We start from the raw sequence: 18,710 nt of genomic DNA, 5'->3' as shown, positions 1-18,710 counted from the left end.
ATTTCGGCCAGTGTATGGGACCAGTGCCCACCCAGCATCGTGATGCATTTAGGGAGCTACGATAGGTAGCAAAAATCCGGTTTCACAAACCAGCTATAACGGCTGGGAGGATCATCGTGCTAACCTCATGATACTTCTATTCTGATTGGATGATCGTCCACCTCTGCTTCGTCACGTGGACGTGATATAAATGTAGACTTTTAAAAATAATAATAATATTACTTGGAAATTACAACTAGTATTAAACACACATGGTTTAGAGGCAATAGTAAATGTCCCAACAAGAATAGGAAGCAGCAGCAGTCAGTCAGCAGTTGGTCAATAATGCTAAACAAGGATTTGTGGAACTACAGTTCTAATGTAATAACTGGGTTCTCTGATCATGATGCTCAGATCTTGCAGTTACGTCTAGAAGATAGGAATAAAAATAACTATAATAGTTCTGCGGTATACAAGAAAGTAAGATCCTTTAAGGAAGAAAATATTCAGTATCTAAATCATCTACTTGAGAAAGAATCTTGTAACTCCATATTCAAACAAACTTCAGTAAACCTTGTTTATGACGAATTCTTCAATACATTCAATTATTATTATGAGACAGCATTGCCTGAAATTAATATCAAATTTACAGGGAATACAAAAAACTGGGTCACTACAGGGGTAAGGGAATCCGGAAAGAGACTAAGATTTCTTAACAAAATATTAAAAGGGGGGAATGTCTCAAAAATGTTTAAAGATTATTATTATCATTACAAGAAAATTTATAATAAAGTAATAAGTCAAGCCAAAAAACTGCACAATGATAAATTTATAAATTCAGCTGGGAACAAGTCAAAAGCTATGTGGAAAGTTATTGAAGATGAACTGGGACAAAAATATCAAACTAAAATGTGATGTGGAGAAATATGTGGCCCCAATAAAACAGCATTATATTTAACGATTATGTAGGCACTGCAGAAACTATTCTGGATAACAGCACACAGTTTAAAAACAATAACATAACGAAACACAAGGATAATTGTAATAGCATATTTCTAAATCCTACTAATCAAACAGAAATTATGGAAATTATTAAACAACTTGGGAGTAAAAGATCAGCTGGCATCGATGGGATTCCAGATTTTATTATCAAAAAATGTTTCCTAAATATAGTTACTACTATAACTGTCAACAAACCAGTTCCCAAATAAGCTTAGTTTAAAGGTGTCAAAATTGAAACCCTTATATAAAAAAGGACCACAGACGGAATTCAAAATTATAGACCAATCTCTTTACTTTCTGTTTTTTCTAAGATAATTGAAAAGGTTATGCACAAGAGGCTTGTATCATTTTTAACCCAACATCATATAATTGTTGAAAACCAACATAGATTTTGTAAGGGTAAATCAACTAATACAGCAACATAAACTTTTTAAAAAGAGTATATGACTCTATCGCAGGTGCGGCTCGTCTTTAGGTTCACTGGTTCACTGAACCCCCTGTCTCTTGAAGCCACTCATTCTCTTCATAATTAAGAGTAGCTATAGAAAGAAACTGCTGGATGTTTGGCTTCTTTTGGTTAGAGCATAAGTGAGTTATAGCCAGTAAAGTCGGGCGAAATAGTTGCATCTGAGGGTTCATGCTCAGACGTAAACCAGCTAGACCTTTTAAAACAGCCTGCGGCAGTGGGAACACGTTAAGAAGTAGAGGAAAAGTGTGTTAAGAAAAAACGCTGTTGTCGCCAACGAAATCTGTGGCTCCAACTCTGTCCTTCTCTGTCACTCACACTACCCTCGTCTGTCATTCACACTTCTCTCTCTAAAGCAAGAGGCTATCCAGCTTGCTTCAAAGCTGCCTAAATACAACCAGAGCAGTGTATATTAGAGAGTACCGCATTCTCGGAGGCGGGCGCCATATTTACTCCTTGCTCGGCACAGAAGCATAAGCATTACGCTAGAAGGAAGGTCATTAAAGGCGATATCATACATGTTGTTGTGGTTTATTCCATACAGGAGACAAGGATTAGGCTAATAAACATTACTGTCATAGTGAAATGACTCATTAGAGATAACACTGTTATGTCCATTTCAATAGGGATAACATCAGCAATTTTCTACTGCAATTCTCATACCAACACTTCGACTGCCACATTAACAGACTGTTGTAGTGCATTTGCTATAACAAACAATTTTCTTAAGAATAAATATATTCTAGTCCTAAGATACAGTGATAAGACGTTTTAAAAAATATTATAACATATTGGGAACGTATGAGTTGAAGTATTAATGAATAAAAACTTCAAATCCTTTAATTTCAACTAATTTTCTATCAACGTTTCACATTTTTCTGCATGTAGAATTATATCAAATAAGAATTTACAAGGATATACAAGTGACATTACCTTATACGACTTGAGAGTCACTAATGTGCTAATAAAATTTATAGATTCATCCCTGTTATCAGTTATTAGACATGAAAAACAGTTTTCACAAATATTATATAACATATTTTGTTTTATTTTGAATAAAACTGATCCCAACAAATAATAAAGAGATTGTTATTCACTCAAGTCACTATTTATATTTTCAGTTAAATTACAATTTAGCCTATATCAATTTCCTTTTACTAACATTCGTCTTCACTAGACTTTTCTGTTTCGGATTTACTTACATCTGTACCTAGAAACTCAATTAATTGTTTAGAATCGCAATCTGCGTAATTTCCATGCTTCGTTTTTGGAAAAATTGGGAAATCGTAATGCCGTTTTAAGTTATTTTGCATCTGGGATTGGATTTATGGAACGGACAGCAGAAAATAAATTTTCTAACGCATTCTGCATGCATCTATCTGGCATAAGATATTTGAAGTTTGCTTTATTAAGACAATTTTTTTGAAAATCAAAAACTGTTCTTGTTACCAATATTATACCAGTTTGGGATGGCTTCCAACGTCCCCTTTTGCCAACCTTGATGTTTTCAATTATAAATATTTTGTCATTACTTATTTATGGCTTTTAAGGAACCCGAAGGTTCATTGCCGCCCTCACATAAGCCCGCCATCGGTCCCTCTCCTGTGCAAGATTAATTCAGTTCCTATTATCATATCCCACCTCCCTCAAATCCATTTTAATATTATCCTCCCACCTACGGCCTTCCCAAAGGTCTTTTTTCCTCCGGCTTCCTAACTAACACTATATGCATTTCTGGATTCGCCCATACGTGCTACAAGTCCTGCCCATCTCAAACGTCTTGATTTAGTGTTCCTAATTATGTCAGGTCAAGAATACAATGCGTGCAGTTCTGTGTTGGTGTAACTTTCTCCATTCTCCTGTGATTTCACCGCTTAGTCCCAAATATTTTCCTAATTACCTTATTATCATACACTCTTAACCCCCCACTGGACACGTTCAAAATGTTACGTTTATTGGCAAATGGGTCATGGGGTCTCAAAAGACCTCTCATGCCCAGCGAAGGGTTAATCCTGTTCCTCTCTCAGAGTGAGAGTCCAAGTTTCACAGTCATACATAACAGATAATATAACTGTTTTATAAGTTCTAACTTTCAGATTTTTTGACAGCAGACTAGATGACAAAATCTTTTCAACCGAATAACAAACATTTCCCATATTTATTCTGCGTTAATTTCCTCCAGAGTGTCATTTATATTTGTTACTGTTGCTCCAAGATATTTGAATTTTTCTACCTCTTCAAAGGATAAATTTCCAATTTTTATATTTCCAGTTCGTATAATATTCTGGTCACGAGACATAATCAAATACTTTGTCTTTTCGGGATTTACAACCAAACCTTTTGCTTTACTTGCTTGAAGTAAAATTCCCGTGTTTTCCCTAATAGTTTGTGGATTTTCTCCTAGCATATTCATGTCATGCGCATATACAAGAGGCTGTAACCCGTTCAATTCCAAACCCTCTCTGTTAACCTGAACTTTCCTAATGACATATTCTAGAGCAAAGTTAAGAAGTAATGGTGATAGTGCATCTCCTTGCTTTAGCCCGCAGTGAAAATATTATGTCGTTCAGAAAATTAATCGTTGAAGTATATTCCTCGTCTTGTTTGTGACTTAATGCTAATTTTGTATAACAACAATTGATTACACATTCATAAACTGCACAACAATACCGCATTCTTCAAGATAGCAATGGAATATCGCACTAGAAATCTGTGTTCCTATGCAAGTCTTGCGTTGTACTGAGTCTCCGCAGGAGTAAATATGGCCGCCGCGTCGGCATTTGCCGGATCAAAAGAATGCAGTACTCTCCAATATACACTGCTCTGAATAGAACAGGTTTCTCTTCTGTTAACACTTTAGAAGGGATGAGTGTGGGGGAGGACTAGCTCATGAATTTGTAAGAAATGTTGATTTTAGCGAAGCACTGAAGCAGTTATACAACATTGTGTTCCCGCGGCGCGAACTTCTGTATAGGTACCTACCGATACTAATAGTGAAACTAATGTTATTGTAAATACTTTTTACGTAAGAAAGTGTGTTTCTAGCGATAATAAAACATGTGATTTGTAATGGTGGAAAATAGCGTTATACATTTTATGTAAGGATGTTGTGCGTTTTTAACTAGGCCTATAATAAAACTTGTGATTTGTAATGGCGGAAAATAGTATTAATGTTCTCCAAACAACCAACTTTTCAACTCTTCCATTAGAAAAGAAACTTGAAATAAAGGCTCTGGAAGGACCACTTCCCCCTTTTTTTTTATCAATTTCTCAGGATCGATCATGTAAGGGGTAAATCATTTCGTAGAGTATTCAGGCGTCAAATTTATGAAAGAAACAACTGGATCTGTGGATGTGAAGTCACAAACAAATTGTTCTGTTTCCCATGTTTGCTCTTTGCTAAAGAAAGTGATGCTAGTTGGGTTAAAACAGGGGTGTGTGATTTAAGTCATCTGACTCAAAAAATTAAAAAAACACGAATATGTGGTCCATAAGAATGCAACATTGGATCTGTCAAAAACAGATATCGGGGAACAACTCGACACTGCGTTCAGGAGAAATATTGAAAGACATAATGATGTGGTGAGAAAAAATCGGTATGTGTTATCGAAAATTATCGATTGTTTCATTTTTTGTGGTGAATTTGAATTAGCACTGCGAGGACATGATGAAAAAACATCATCATCAAACCCGGAGATCTTTAGAGGTTTAATCAATTTCACATCTGTGGTTACAAAACACATGTTGGCAGCAAATCTTTTCGACTCGAAACACTTTCCAAATTATAACAAAATGTTCCCAGAGAAAAATCTGAAATCTGTAATAGAAACATACCCATTTCTTAAATTATAACAACTGAAATCTGAGTTGCAAGTGATCTACATGAGAAATGACTTCAGAAATGTGTCCGGTGTCGATCTTTTGCAATTCCTCATCGAAAATAACGTGGTAGTGTCATTCAGTGAAGTGTCGAAGCGCCTGAAAATAATAGCAACAGTACCTTTGTCTACCTCGGAAGCAGAAAGATGTTTTTCTACATTAGCAGGTGAAAACGTTTCTTGGAAGTACGATGGAGGAAGAACGTCGGACGGCCTTAGCAATGCTAGCCATTGAAAAATCCATGATTACGGAATGTGTAGATTTCAGCGAGAGAGTGATCAACATATTTTCAACAGCAACACCATCCTCTTCCAAATTACTGGGTTAGGTGAGTATTTGATTCTTACAGTTTGACTTTATATTTATTTTTTCTGAAAACGAGTTCATGTACACGAAAACAGTAGTGCTATAAATTAATGTCGTGACTTATTTATGAGTACCGATATTCAATATGTGAACCCCCAACATCAAATCTCACGAGCCGCCACTGCTCTATCGACAAGAAATAAATAGGAATAGGCCATAGAGTTAATTTTTAGAACTCTCAAAAGCATTTGATTTGGTGGATCACACTATTTTGTTAGAAAAATTAAAAGCTATAGAACTTAAGAGGCTTGGCACACAGTTGGTTTACTTCTTACCTGGAAAACCGTGAACAAAGGACAGAGATCATTTGTAAAGAAAATAGTAAACTAATAAATTATCTGTCTAAGAAAAAATGTATAGGTATGTTGTTTCACAGGGCTCAATTCTCGGACCAATTCTATTTTTGATATATATATATATATATATATATATAAACGATTTAGAGTCATACATCAGTCATGGAGAACCAACTATCTTTGCAGATGATACCAGTATCTTTTTATCAGGGAAAGATGACAATACCATGCGTTTTCTTATAGAAAAGACAATAAATCAACTAGTGGAATGGTTTGAGAGAAACAGACTGGTAATCAATAAGTCGAAAACCATAGCCATTTCTTTTCATCATTCACAAAACAATTATTCTGAGTGGCTGGTCATAGAACATCAAAATGAAACAATTCAATATTCTTACAATACAAAATTTCTTGGTATATGGCTAGATGAACATTTAAAATGATCTGTACACCTTCAGGAACTAAGGAAGAAATTAAGTAAAATTTGCTTTGCCTTGCGATTACTAATAAGAGCAGCGTCTATTGAATCTGCTCGCTTGCATGCTTTCACTCTATTTTAACGTATGGTATAATCTTTGGGGGTAATTCACCTAATGCAATCCAAATATTTAAGCTACAAAAGAGAGCTATTAGAGCCATAGTTCAAGTATCTCAAACTACCAGTTGAAGGCCATTCTTAAAAAAATTACATACCTTGTCATTATCCTGTATTTATATTTATCAAACTTTAAATTTTATCAAATGTAATTTGTATAGCTTTATCACAAATTCAGACACACACCAGCACAATACAAGAAATAAAGATAATATTTTTACTGAAAGTTTTAACACAACTCTATATAAAAACAGTTTCATTCATGCTGGTCTTGTTATGTATAATGACCTACAAAATTATCTTAAAGAAATATCTGCACATCAAAAATTTAAGAAAGCTCTTTACAAAATTTTAATCAAAAACTGCTTTTAATGTATGAACGAATTTATTGAAAACTGGCATAACTGAATAGAAGAGAATGCCTTACTTCAAAAATTTTACTTCCTCTTTTCCAGATCCTGACTTCGAGAAGGATGTCTTCTCATGAAGGATGCATTGGTCGAAATTGACTCTAGACTGCTGAATGAAATGTGATTTGTCTTGTAAAGTGTTATACCTATTCTTGTGGTTGTTATTTGTTAATGTTGAAATTGTTTAGAATTAATGTTGAAATTATTTATAATTAATGTTGAAATTTCATATGTTGTATTTTAATTCTGTTGTAGCTTAGTAATTATGTGTCACTTTTGTCCCATATCATGTATGTGATCAGTTGGCTGCAGTAAATGAATATGTATATGAATATTAAAACTGATTACTGCTTTGATATGAAGTTCAGACACATGATTTGTAAGATAAGTAGTACACCTGTGGAGTAATGGTTAGAGTGTCTAGCCACGAAACCAGGTGGCCCGGGTTCGATTCCTGGTCGGGGCAAGTTACCTGGTTGAGGTTTTTTCGGGGGTTTTCCCTCAACCCAATATGAGCAAATGCTGGGTAACTTTCTGTGCTGGACCACAGACTCATTTCACTAGCATTATCACCTTCATCTGATTCAGATGCTAAATAACCTAAGCTGTTGATAAAGCGTCGTAAAATGATCTACTAAAAAAAAAAGATAAATAGCAAAAGCCTAAGACAGTGCTTTACAAAACCACTTTTAGGAATGGGTCCTGTTTTTTGTGCCTAAAAACCTGGTCACCCTACAAGAAGCTTGTGTACAGTATAGGTAGCTGTCACGCATCACGTCTTGTTTCATTGTTCTTGTTCTCATCACCTGTTGTGGCCTGAAGTATGTCTTCAATGTACTTGCTGATGGGCTTTACAACTTCTTCTGTTGCACGCCACGTAATTTTTGACTCCGACTTTCAAACCACAGGAATAACACATTACAGTTTTTCCCAGTGCTGTATTGAGCAAGTCGACGTAGAAGATTTCGATTGTTCTGAAAAATGTCGTCATCAATAGATCTGTTTTGCTGCATGTATACCCACCAAATTTAGTGAGTGATCGCTACAATTTACAAACATTGCCGAGTTACCTCCTTAATCTTTGACTAACACACTTCTATGTCCAGCATTATTGTAGCAGTGAGATCAATAATCTCATAATTATATCCATTTCATCCACTTATAGTTTGCTTCAACCAAGCTCTCCTCATCCTTCTGATTTATTTCATTGAAGCCAAGGAAAGACTCTCCAATAAGTAGACTACTGTTTTTTTTCTCAAAATCAATTTCCATGTAGTGTATCTCAGACAATTGCTCTCGATGTGCTTGATCAGGACTCGAGTAAAACATTAACTTGACTTCAAGTATGCTTCTTAGTAAACTCTGCCGAATGTTTATTGCCATTAGGTGGATGAATTCATTCTGAACCCATGGTGAAAGGTAAGATGTTGATTCAGGATATTTTTCTGTTTGTTGTTTCATGACAGAATCAAAGAGGTCAGGAAATTACTCATTTAAAAGCCTTCAGGCTTCTGAAGTGCTTTGCAGAGACAAGTTTTGTGTGTGCTAAAAGGGAATTTTACGCAATGGACTCTCCTCAAGATTTCACGCCACTTTTTCAAAGTACTGGAACAAAATTGGAGTTATTTTTTCATCACTTTGTCCATTGTGCAGTCTTCAGGAAGAAATGGGTCAGAATCATTTTCAATGATGCCCAGTCCTTTCCTCTAAACCCACTTTGTGTGAAAAATATTGGAGAGGAAGAGAGTTAATCAATGGCTTCACTGCTAAAAACTCGACATTAATTAACAACACATTTCTGCGGAAACTTCGTTAAAGTAGTGGAGAGGAATTCAAAATCAGTACCATTACTGCTACAAAAACTATTAAAATGGAAGGGTTTTTTGAAAAAAAAAAAATCATAGTCCAAAAAATACAAATTTGAGATATTAAGCATGTGGTGAGTGTATTGTAGCGCCATCTACAGAATTAGTTGTTAGGGGGAAAAAACACCATAGGCCTATGTTGTAAGAGTGGAAATTTTCACTGGTTTTCATAAAACAACCATAGTTCAAAGATTTTTTTTTTTTTTTGTGAAAACAGTCATTGTCCAGCCAGGACGATTGTAGCATTTACAAATATCCCATTCATATCATCTTGTGGTCACTGGTTGAGAAGAAACTGCCTTCTGAAGGATGCACTGAAAGGAATTGTGAACGGGAGAAAAGTTCAGGGCAGAAAAAGATATTAGATGATAGACATTAAGATATATAGATCATATGCGGAGACTAAGAGGAAGGCAGAAAATAGAAAAAACTAGAGAATGCGGGGTTTGCAGTGGAAGACCTGTCCCTTGGCAGAACACTATGAATGAATGAATGAATGAATGAATGAATCACCTTCAAATATTTATCCATTCAATTTTAAACTGTAGTAGATTCGCTGCAAAGGCCACCTCAGAGAAAAATACTTTGGCAATGAATTGTCATGGTCGTTAAGGAGTACTGTATTGTATTGTATTTATCAGTGGCGTAGCATGAAATTTTGAGCAGGGGAAGCTAACTCAAGTTGTCTTTCATGTAGGCCTATATATGAGAAAACGTATTACAAAAATATAGTCTTAAAATAAATAGTAGTCACTGTCAAGCCAGCAATCCGAAGATTGGTTGGAACCTCGTAACACCAATAAGGCATGACCTCAAATGGTACGTAGTAAAATATGATTTCATGGTTTACACATATCTCTAACAAATAGACACCGTCATTTGTTATTTAAATCGCTCTTTTGTTCGTAAGTCAGTCTTGATAATAGAATTGTCCTAAAAATTCAAGTAAATTGGTGTCAGGAACTGTTATTTCACTCATTATTTATTATATCAGTCACAATGCACACTAACACTTCAACTGAACAAACCCTCACGAAAGGGATAACTCGGAAACTTTTAATGTAAAAGCTAGCTTCTTCCGTGCCTTGCGACAAGGGTAGTTTAGTTAGAAAGGGATGGAGAATCTGAGGGATGGGTTACACAGAAGAATAAGTGAAAGAAACCAGTCTGCTTGGAAGCTGGTGTGTGCAGGCTTCTTGTTTACTGCTGCATCACAAATCATCCTAAGCTGCCGCATCACAATATTTAACGCATAAATATAAACTCTATTAAAATTAATAAATAATTTTGTTCATAAACGGCAGGTTTATTATGAAATTATTATTATTAACTGGTGAAGGTGAGCTTTTTAGCTTACATTGATGCTACGCCACTGGTATTTATTAACATTCCATGCTATTTGTACATTACTGCACAGCTATAATATGAAACAAGTCAAAAAGTTTAATACTACTATAAAGTCTTAATTTATAGTTACAGTCTAGTTGAAATATATACAGAAGAGGTTTACAATATAATCTACTAGTACAACACAAAGTTTTAGTATCAATTTCATGAAGCGTTGTTGAGTGTCATGAATTCACCTGCACAATAGAAGGCGTGAGAAATTAGGTACTTCTTTAATTTGGCCCTAAATAATCTTACGTTCTGAGTTTCATTTTTATATCCATAGAAGGCTACTAAAAACTATTAACATACTTCTTTTTGAAAGCACGATAGACTTGCTGATGGAGTATGAAAGTCATTTTTTTTATGCGTCTACTTTAGGTGCAGAAGTAATCCCATGGAAGAAATGTAAGCAAGGAAAGGAGAAGAAACAGGATATAATAAAGAAGAAGAAGATTAAAGGGGAGGCACACTTCAGCCACAACAGAGTATTTTTTCTTAAAACAACCATTGTCCACACTTACCTATATTTACACATGTATTTCTGTGTGACAATTTACATTGTAAAATATGTACTTCAGTTTTCACAAGTTTTTATAACACCTTAAGAAGTGGCATGATGAATTTTAACAAGACCTTGAAGTGTCAACAACACTCCTGCCAGATAGTATCTTGTTTCTCCTGAAAATGTATGTTTTTGGACTCTCATTATTTAGTCAACTGTTCGAAGACAGGTCTGAACCTCAGAAGTGATACCAAGAAGGCACTACTTATGAGGCAAGTAAGCCAGGAGATAATGGAATAGGGTGACCAGTTCTTTTCCCCTCCATTGCATACATCACTGACTAGCTAAATATTACAATAGTCAGACTGGCCAGCCTCATGGTCTAGTGGTCAGAGCTTTTGGCTATAGTTCATGAGGTCCCGGGTTCGATTCCCGGTTAAAGCACAGGAATTTTTCCTGTGTTCGTCCATGGTCTGGAATTTAGGTTAAGTTTAGATTTAAGACCTCTCCTGGCAATACATTATCATAATCATCCTATCACATCATCGGGGTAATGTAACTCCGCCTTCCAGGCGCCCCAACCTCAGAAGTGGGTTACAATTAAGCCACGGCCAGGAGAGAAGACCAGAAATGTCGAAAAGACAACTAGGTGGCATTGGATAAAAAAAAAAAAACAATAGTCAGACTTCAGATGCATACAAACAATTTTTCTTTCTCTGACACATATCAAGTGAGATGTACTGTCTGATAATAGATGTACATATCAGCCAGAACCTCAACCAGGACTATGGTTGTTTTTTTTAAAAAACCCTCCAATTAATCATTACTGGTACTCCTTTTTATCTTTTCAATTGCATTAGGCCTATTTGTTATGTATTTGTGTTTGAGCAGTGTCATTTCTTTATATTGGAAAAAAATGTCCTCAGGTGTAGTTAAATTTTGAATATTTGGATACTAAGTCACAATTCTTATAAGACATAATTTGAATACATAATTTTTGTAGCATTTTGATTCAGTTAGAATCTTTAAACTTCATGATTACTGGTTCACAAGGTTAACATTTTTTTCCTTGTATCCTTAATTTAACATTTTTTTTTTTCCTTGCATCCTCAATTTTAAGTCTAAACTAAAATGCTGTTCAGTTTCGACCATCCCTATACAAGCATTATAATTCTTAGCTATATATACTGACACTGAATAAAACTTTCTGGAATTACATAATTTTTTCATAATTAGCAGCATTCACTGATAGCTGATAGGCTTATATTATGCATAATGTGAACTTGTCATTCCAGTTTGAATGCTTGTGCTACTGCAATAAAAATCATAGTGAAGTCGGGCAAGCAAACTTCAGAAGTTTGAAAATTTGTCTACAGTAGCAACATACAGTTTCAGAGGAGAGGCACTTGTGAGCATTAGCCATATCAGGATGAATAGAAGAAATAGTGTACGCACTCTGTGAGCTTACATGGATCTGGGGCAACACGGCACTGTTACTGCTAAGCGCAGACTCGGAAGGAATTCACAGTACTTGTTACGCTGAATGTAGTCCTTTTTAAAAGCAAATTTCTTCCATTTAACATGGCTATTCGTAACTTAAGAAATACCTTTATAATCTCTTATTCATAATTAATAGTCTTCCATCAGGTATTACTATTATAAACATTCGTAACAGAAAATACAATGGGATCTGAAACGTTTTGAAAGCAATTATACGTTCATTATTTAAATAATCTTTTCGTAAAAAGTTGCGAATTCAGGGACAGAAAAACCTACGAAATGCTAGTAAATAAAGAGTTGAATGATATTTTATGTGCCTATAAATGAATTAAATTACTCACCATGATTAGTTGCTTGCTACCTTTGAGAGTTTGAGAGATGACTTGACGGATTTACGAGCTTGTAAAAATCTTTGGATTTACTTTGTCCTGAAGAAGAATCGGCACTTTAAATAGTGGTAGACTAATTTCGGAATAATATTGATGTTGTGTTCTCTGCAACCTGCTCCCGAAGACTGGAACGAAAGAGCATCAAGATAGATCTCATCCCATATTGCACTTACTGAGCTAATTTTTTCTTTAATTTTCAATTCTGTTTGAATAAGTACGTCATATACAGCTTGGGAGGTATGAGTTAAAAAAACTGACCTTCCTACCTGATTGGTAATCTTTGATTTGGGTGAGAGCTCCACAATGTTTAGACCTATTACATTCCTGTCGAAGGGCACAGAGGGTACACGCAATAAACTTAGAGGAATGATTTACTGCATAACCAGCCACATAATACACTAAACATGTCAATGAACGCAGCAGGAGTGGTATTCACCAACTCGGGCACAACACTTTCCCAGTATTGACCATGTATTGTTTCATGAATAACATTTTTTTCCTTTTATACAGGTTTCTACAGACTTCCTAACTGTCTTGTTGAGTAATTCCACATTTCGTGCAAATGTTCGCATTTGGTTCACAAACGATGTGAGTAGTTCATCATCACTTTTCGTTTCAGAGTTTCCAGCAATGTTAAGAAGGATCTGCTTCGTAGTAAATGCATATGGAGGAAATCTATCGTCGAAGGATGGTCATCTGAACTGAGTGAAGACAAAATTCCGAAGTGATGTTCCAAGGGGTCTTGGGCGAGTTTCCCTGTTAGGATATATTTGTATCGTATGCTCCAGAGCCATTCGCTCATTTCTAAGGTACTCTGCAAGGTTACTACTAAACATTGTTGTAGCAGATGCAAATGTGTTGGTTGTAGTTGTGAGACACTGAAGAAAATCAGTAAGGAATTAGTGATCAGAAGAGTCTTTATAAAGAGCCTTAGCAGAAATGTGTGAATTTAATGCAGCGGCCTTCAAAACCCGATGATCCTAATTCTCGATAAAATTTGAAGCCTTTGACGACACTGTTGCTAAAGAGTTGGAATGCGAGTCTGGTGGCATCCATTCTCTTAAAGGACAAGAGATCTAAATGAGCTGTTGTCAAACTTGGGACAAACCCGACACATTTACACATCCAGATAGGTCTTCCTTAAAAAATCTCCTATAAAAACTGAAATTGATATTTTTCTCCTTGCAAGATAGTTCGATTTTATCATGGAAATAATTTCTTATGCATTTCAGTATGTGCACAAAATCTTAGAATGCCCGTATCTTTCTTTTTGTCGTCGAATGGATTAGGAATATAGTATTATGCTGGAAATTTTTTCCATTGATTTCTAAGACTACCAGGCCTTTCTATTTGACTACCATCACAAGTGAAACCGACTACTCTCGTCCCAACTGCTTCTAATTGTAGTATAACTTTTATAAGATTTTGGCGAGAATGTCACCTGGAGTAGCATTTCTGCTGGCATAAATAGCAATTAGTTGAATCCAATCTTGCATAAATACTAATCCATGATTTGTTAATTGTTTCTTTTGGACATCAGACGTGAGATCTCCGAAATCAACAAATACGTCCACTTTAAGGGAATAATAAAATTATTAAATTGGATTTCTTCTCTGAATTTGACCTCATCGAATATTACCACTCCGCAACGTTTATTTTCATATATTTCATCATTTCGGTAAATTAGGGAAAATGTGAGGTACAACTCTTGGTTGTAATTTTCAACGCACTCGCGGTATTGCTATCTTATGACATTTTATATTAAAACAGTCTGATTGGTTAGTTACCGAAAGCTGCCTATCTTTCCTCGGAATCGCTCTGGCCCACTTTCCAAACTCAACTTTTTCTTTGAGAGATGAAAAGAAATGTCTTGTTACACTATTTCTGCTGTATTCCAATCTACAACCCGAAACAAATCTGTACAGAATTTTTGTAATTTTTTTGTAAACCACCACACAATATTCTTTTGTCACTGGTTAATTCAAAGCACAACAAATTGAAGACATCTACATAACTCTCAACAACAAAGCATATTAACAACCCCTTGCAACTTTCATCATTAAACATGCGAGAAATATATTTTCGAGGTATCTGACTTCAGATAACAGATGGATCCTAGCGATTGAAGTGCCACTAGTTGTCAGATCCGCCACCGACAATGGGAAAGCGTAGAAGTGCGTACACTATTTCTTCTATTCGTCCTGGCCATATTGTTCATCTGACCATAACCACCAAGACAGCAGATGGTCAGTGTGCGTACAGGTAACTTATATGAATCATGATAATGTCACATGTTATTATTTGTTAATGGGATGAGTGATTGACATACTTGTATAATTTTTTTCTCATAGTTTTCGATATAGAAGAGGATAGATCATAGTTACCGCAGCTCAAGGGTGCATTTTTGTAACCTGATTTATATAAAAGAGAAAGGAATTAAACAGTCTGGAAGTTTTAGTACAATGAAACCATTTCAAGGCGGAAGTGCCATGGTCCTAATTTTTTTTTTTTTTTTTTTTTGTGAACATGTTTTCGTATTATTCAGATATGAAGTTAAAATGAAATATTTTGTCACATAATTGAAAAACAAAATGACATGCCACAAACTGCAATAAGTACAAAATATTCTGTTTAACAACTTACTTGCAAATGGCTTTTAACGTTTAGAAGCTGCAAGACCTATACCACTATTGCATGCAAATTTCTAACTCTTAAGCAGGAGTTTGTATACCTGCATAATCGGGTAAATTCGTGTTGGGTTCGTTAGCCGAGCGGTTTAAGGTGCACAAGCTATGTCCGCCCAGCATATCGTGCCTAAGATCACAGGTTCGTGTCCTGGTCACTGCAATCAATTGAGCCTGTGGTAAAGGATGGGGAGGATCCATGTAAAACAATCAGTGTAATGGTACACATGGAAGCTGACGGGGTTTCAGTTGGCTGCAGTTGAAATGATTTTGCTCTTTTTTTAGGGGGGGGGGGATTTTTAAATTATTGTAATCAAATGCAATTTCCTTAATGTTGTATAAAATTAAAGAATATCAACGTATTTTATATATCATATACAATTTATAACATATAATATGTCATGATCATAATACTAGCTACACTACTGTAATGGTAGCTCGGCTCTTGAAAGGTTAAGGAACCTGGAGGTTCATTGCTGCCCTCACATAATCCCACCATCGGTCCTTATCCAGTGCAAGATTAATTCAGTCTCCACAATCATATCTCATCTCCCTCAAATTCATTTTAATATTATCCCCTCATCAATGTTTCGGCCTCCCCAAAGGTCTTTTTCTCTCCGGCCTCCCAACTAACACTGTATATGCATTTCTGGATTCGCCCATATGTGCTACGTGCCCTACCCATCTCAAACGTCTGGATTTAATATTCCTAATCATGTCAGGTGAAGAATAAAATGCGTGCAATTGTGCATTGTGCAACTTTCTCCATTCTCCTGTAACTTCATTCCTCTTTGCTCCAAATATTTTCCTAAGCACCTTATTCTCAAGCACCCTTAACCTCTGTTCCTCTCTCAAAGTGAGAGTCCAAGCTTATTTTGGGGTTTCGTAACAAGCTATTTTTTATGATGATGGGTTGTTAGCCGACCCCCAAGCTGGAGGACCATCCCTCATCGGCTGTCTATCACTGCTTATTCAATATATTCACAGCTACCCTCCATTTCTGGAGGCCATCTCCTCTATCCGCAACCTGAGGACAAGCCATACAGGGATTCTGTTTAACAACACTCACATTAAATCAGTTTTCTATTACTTACTCCATTGGTATATCATCTTGATAAGGTCACTTTCTGCATAAATGTTTCTGGTACTCACTTATTAAACAGTCCACTGTAAGACTGTAATGTGTACATTTGTACATCACTCATTTCCCTACACACCTGCTTCGAAACAATTTTGTGCCTCAAAATTAAGCTTTTGGATATATTCCACCGTATCCTGAAACTTCACATTTTGGAACTACATACAGGTCAGAGCAGATAAGTAAGACCAGAGAGGTCGCCTACTCTGGCTCATTACGCCAGGCTAATCTGTTGCATTCTGCTGCTGTTTCTGATAACATCAATGTTTAGTTTACATCCAGGGCAGACGTCTTGCTTTTGTATCTTCTCCTCAGATGGTGGGGACTGCTGGGCACTTATGTCTGACATAGTTGATCAATATGCTCTTCGTCTGCAGAATGTTAATTCCACTACCACTTGTAAGCTCTTCCTTTCTTACAGCCCTTTGGCCGTGCACAGTTAGTATGGCATTGCCTTGGTGTTCTTGTTTTTGGTGGAATAAGGTTTCTTAGTCGTATTTAACACTCACTAACACTTATTGCACGACCTCCCTGAATATAGCCTATACTCTTGATTTACATAACTGAACCTTCCTAAGTCACAGTTTTTTATACCTCTCACATAGACTGTACTAACACATTCTGTGACATGATACAAATGTTGGGTGTATTAAAATCATTTAAACAGCGTAGCAGTAATAAAGTATGTCTTTTTACTGCCATGAAACATAATGACTTGAAATATGCTTAATTTTAATTGTTGAATATATCTCTTGTGTAGAGATAACGTTAACTTTATTGTTTGTGTGCATTAAAACAACCGGAAATGAAATATTCTCTAATTTTTATAGGAGTTCACTTGTTTTGAATCTCTGTTTTGTTTTATATATTCGATTTCTGTTATCAGTGTTCACCATTGCTCTTTGAGCTAATTTTACAAGAACAATCTGAGTAGAGAGACAGTGTTGGCTGTAATATAATTATCCTGTACATTTGGGATACCTAACTGAGTTCAGGCCATTCAAATGTCTTGTGTACACTTCCCCCCCCCCCGCCGCTCCAAAAAAAATACTGTTGCCTATAGATTTACAGATCATCAAATAGTACAGCTGTCAACAGAGCTTTCCTATTAATTATTATAAGTTAATTCAAGTCTCATATGTCCAGCTTCCTCCAAATACAAACTCAGAAAATTAGTTTATGCCAACTAATACATCTCCTCTGGTTGCATTATTTTTACTATATATAACTATAAATAAAATAAATCTGTGATGCAACAACCCATGGAGGGCCAAGGCTTATGGTGAATCAGCTGGACTGCTGGCCTCATACCCACATGCCACAGTAAAGGTGAATAGTCATCCAACCAGTATGGGTGTGACGGCAGAATGATGATCCCCCAGCCATTATAGCTGAATTTAACTGCATAAATATAACTAGAACCAAATAATGTATTTGAAATAAGCGTTCTGAAGTAGAGACTTCTTACTCATGTCTTAGCAGCTCAGGTGGTATGGCACATAGTAATTGATAAAACATGTTCATGTGATCAGTTTTGTTAATTCAGATTTCATTTTAAACATTAAGTATTCGATTACTAAGACGTGATGAAGTCGTCTCATTGTCATATTGCTACTCTCTTTTTTTTTTTTTTTTTGGCTATCAAATTATGATAATAGTGATTTCATTACTTTTCAGTTTAGTACAGTTTCTTTGTTGTTGCAAAAATTAGTCTGGTAAATAACTGGCTTTTTCTAATTTAGTGTTTAGGTTATCTCAGGTTCATGGATTCAACTCTGATTGAGAGCAGTGTTGATAGGAATACTGTGCTTCATTAGGAAGGAAGTGTCAGGGCATGTAAAAGTACCCTAATCTAAGAAAATGAGTAGATGCAAGAAGAGCTTGCACAGAGAACAATATTTGCTCCTCAGGCTGCTATGAACCACCTAATGCCGATTACAGGGCGCATTCGAAAGCATGGTCTTGAGCTGTTCTTATTGTGCAGAGCAGGTAGAAGCCAACGTGAGCATTAAATATTCTGTGTTTTATATAGTTATGATGTTTATAAGTTCTTGGCCTGAGATAATGCTCCTGCATTCCATTGAAGGATCTTAAGTTGTTCAGAGTAATCCTTAAAAGGACAATTTGTTGGCTTTCTCATTTTCTTTGCCTTATTATAGACCATGTTGCCGCAAAGCGTTGTCCAGGGTGCACCATGTGGAGGTAGGTCTATGTTGCACCACTCGATATACCCAATCTCCTTAAACCTCT

At 35.9% G+C, this 18,710-nt stretch overlaps 1 protein-coding gene across 12 annotated transcripts in view; it reads left to right on the top strand.

The window, feature by feature from the left end:
* The window catches only part of LOC138693821 (DNA mismatch repair protein Mlh1-like), a 173,154-nt gene that overhangs the window by 21,143 nt on the left and 133,301 nt on the right, over window positions 1-18,710 (top strand). The window contains exons 1-2 of one of the 12 annotated variants that reach the window (XM_069817647.1): window positions 2,754-5,654; window positions 7,039-7,125. The exons of 8 other annotated variants lie outside the window; for them this stretch is intronic. Coding sequence is in view for 3 of the 4 variants with exons in the window: in XM_069817648.1 (XP_069673749.1) it covers window positions 5,579-5,654 (76 nt within the window). In the remaining variant the exon portion in view is untranslated. Of the gene's footprint in view, window positions 1-2,739; window positions 5,655-7,038; window positions 7,126-18,710 lie in introns of those variants that run through there. 3 more of the 12 variants (XM_069817648.1, XM_069817645.1, XM_069817646.1) reach the window with 3 other exon arrangements.

This window comes from Periplaneta americana, unplaced genomic scaffold (assembly GCF_040183065.1).
Source record: "Periplaneta americana isolate PAMFEO1 unplaced genomic scaffold, P.americana_PAMFEO1_priV1 scaffold_22, whole genome shotgun sequence".
Classification (NCBI taxonomy): Eukaryota; Metazoa; Arthropoda; class Insecta; order Blattodea; family Blattidae; genus Periplaneta; species Periplaneta americana.
The sequence above is the reverse complement of the archived record's forward strand: the minus strand, read 5'-3'. Positions and strand labels throughout refer to the sequence as shown.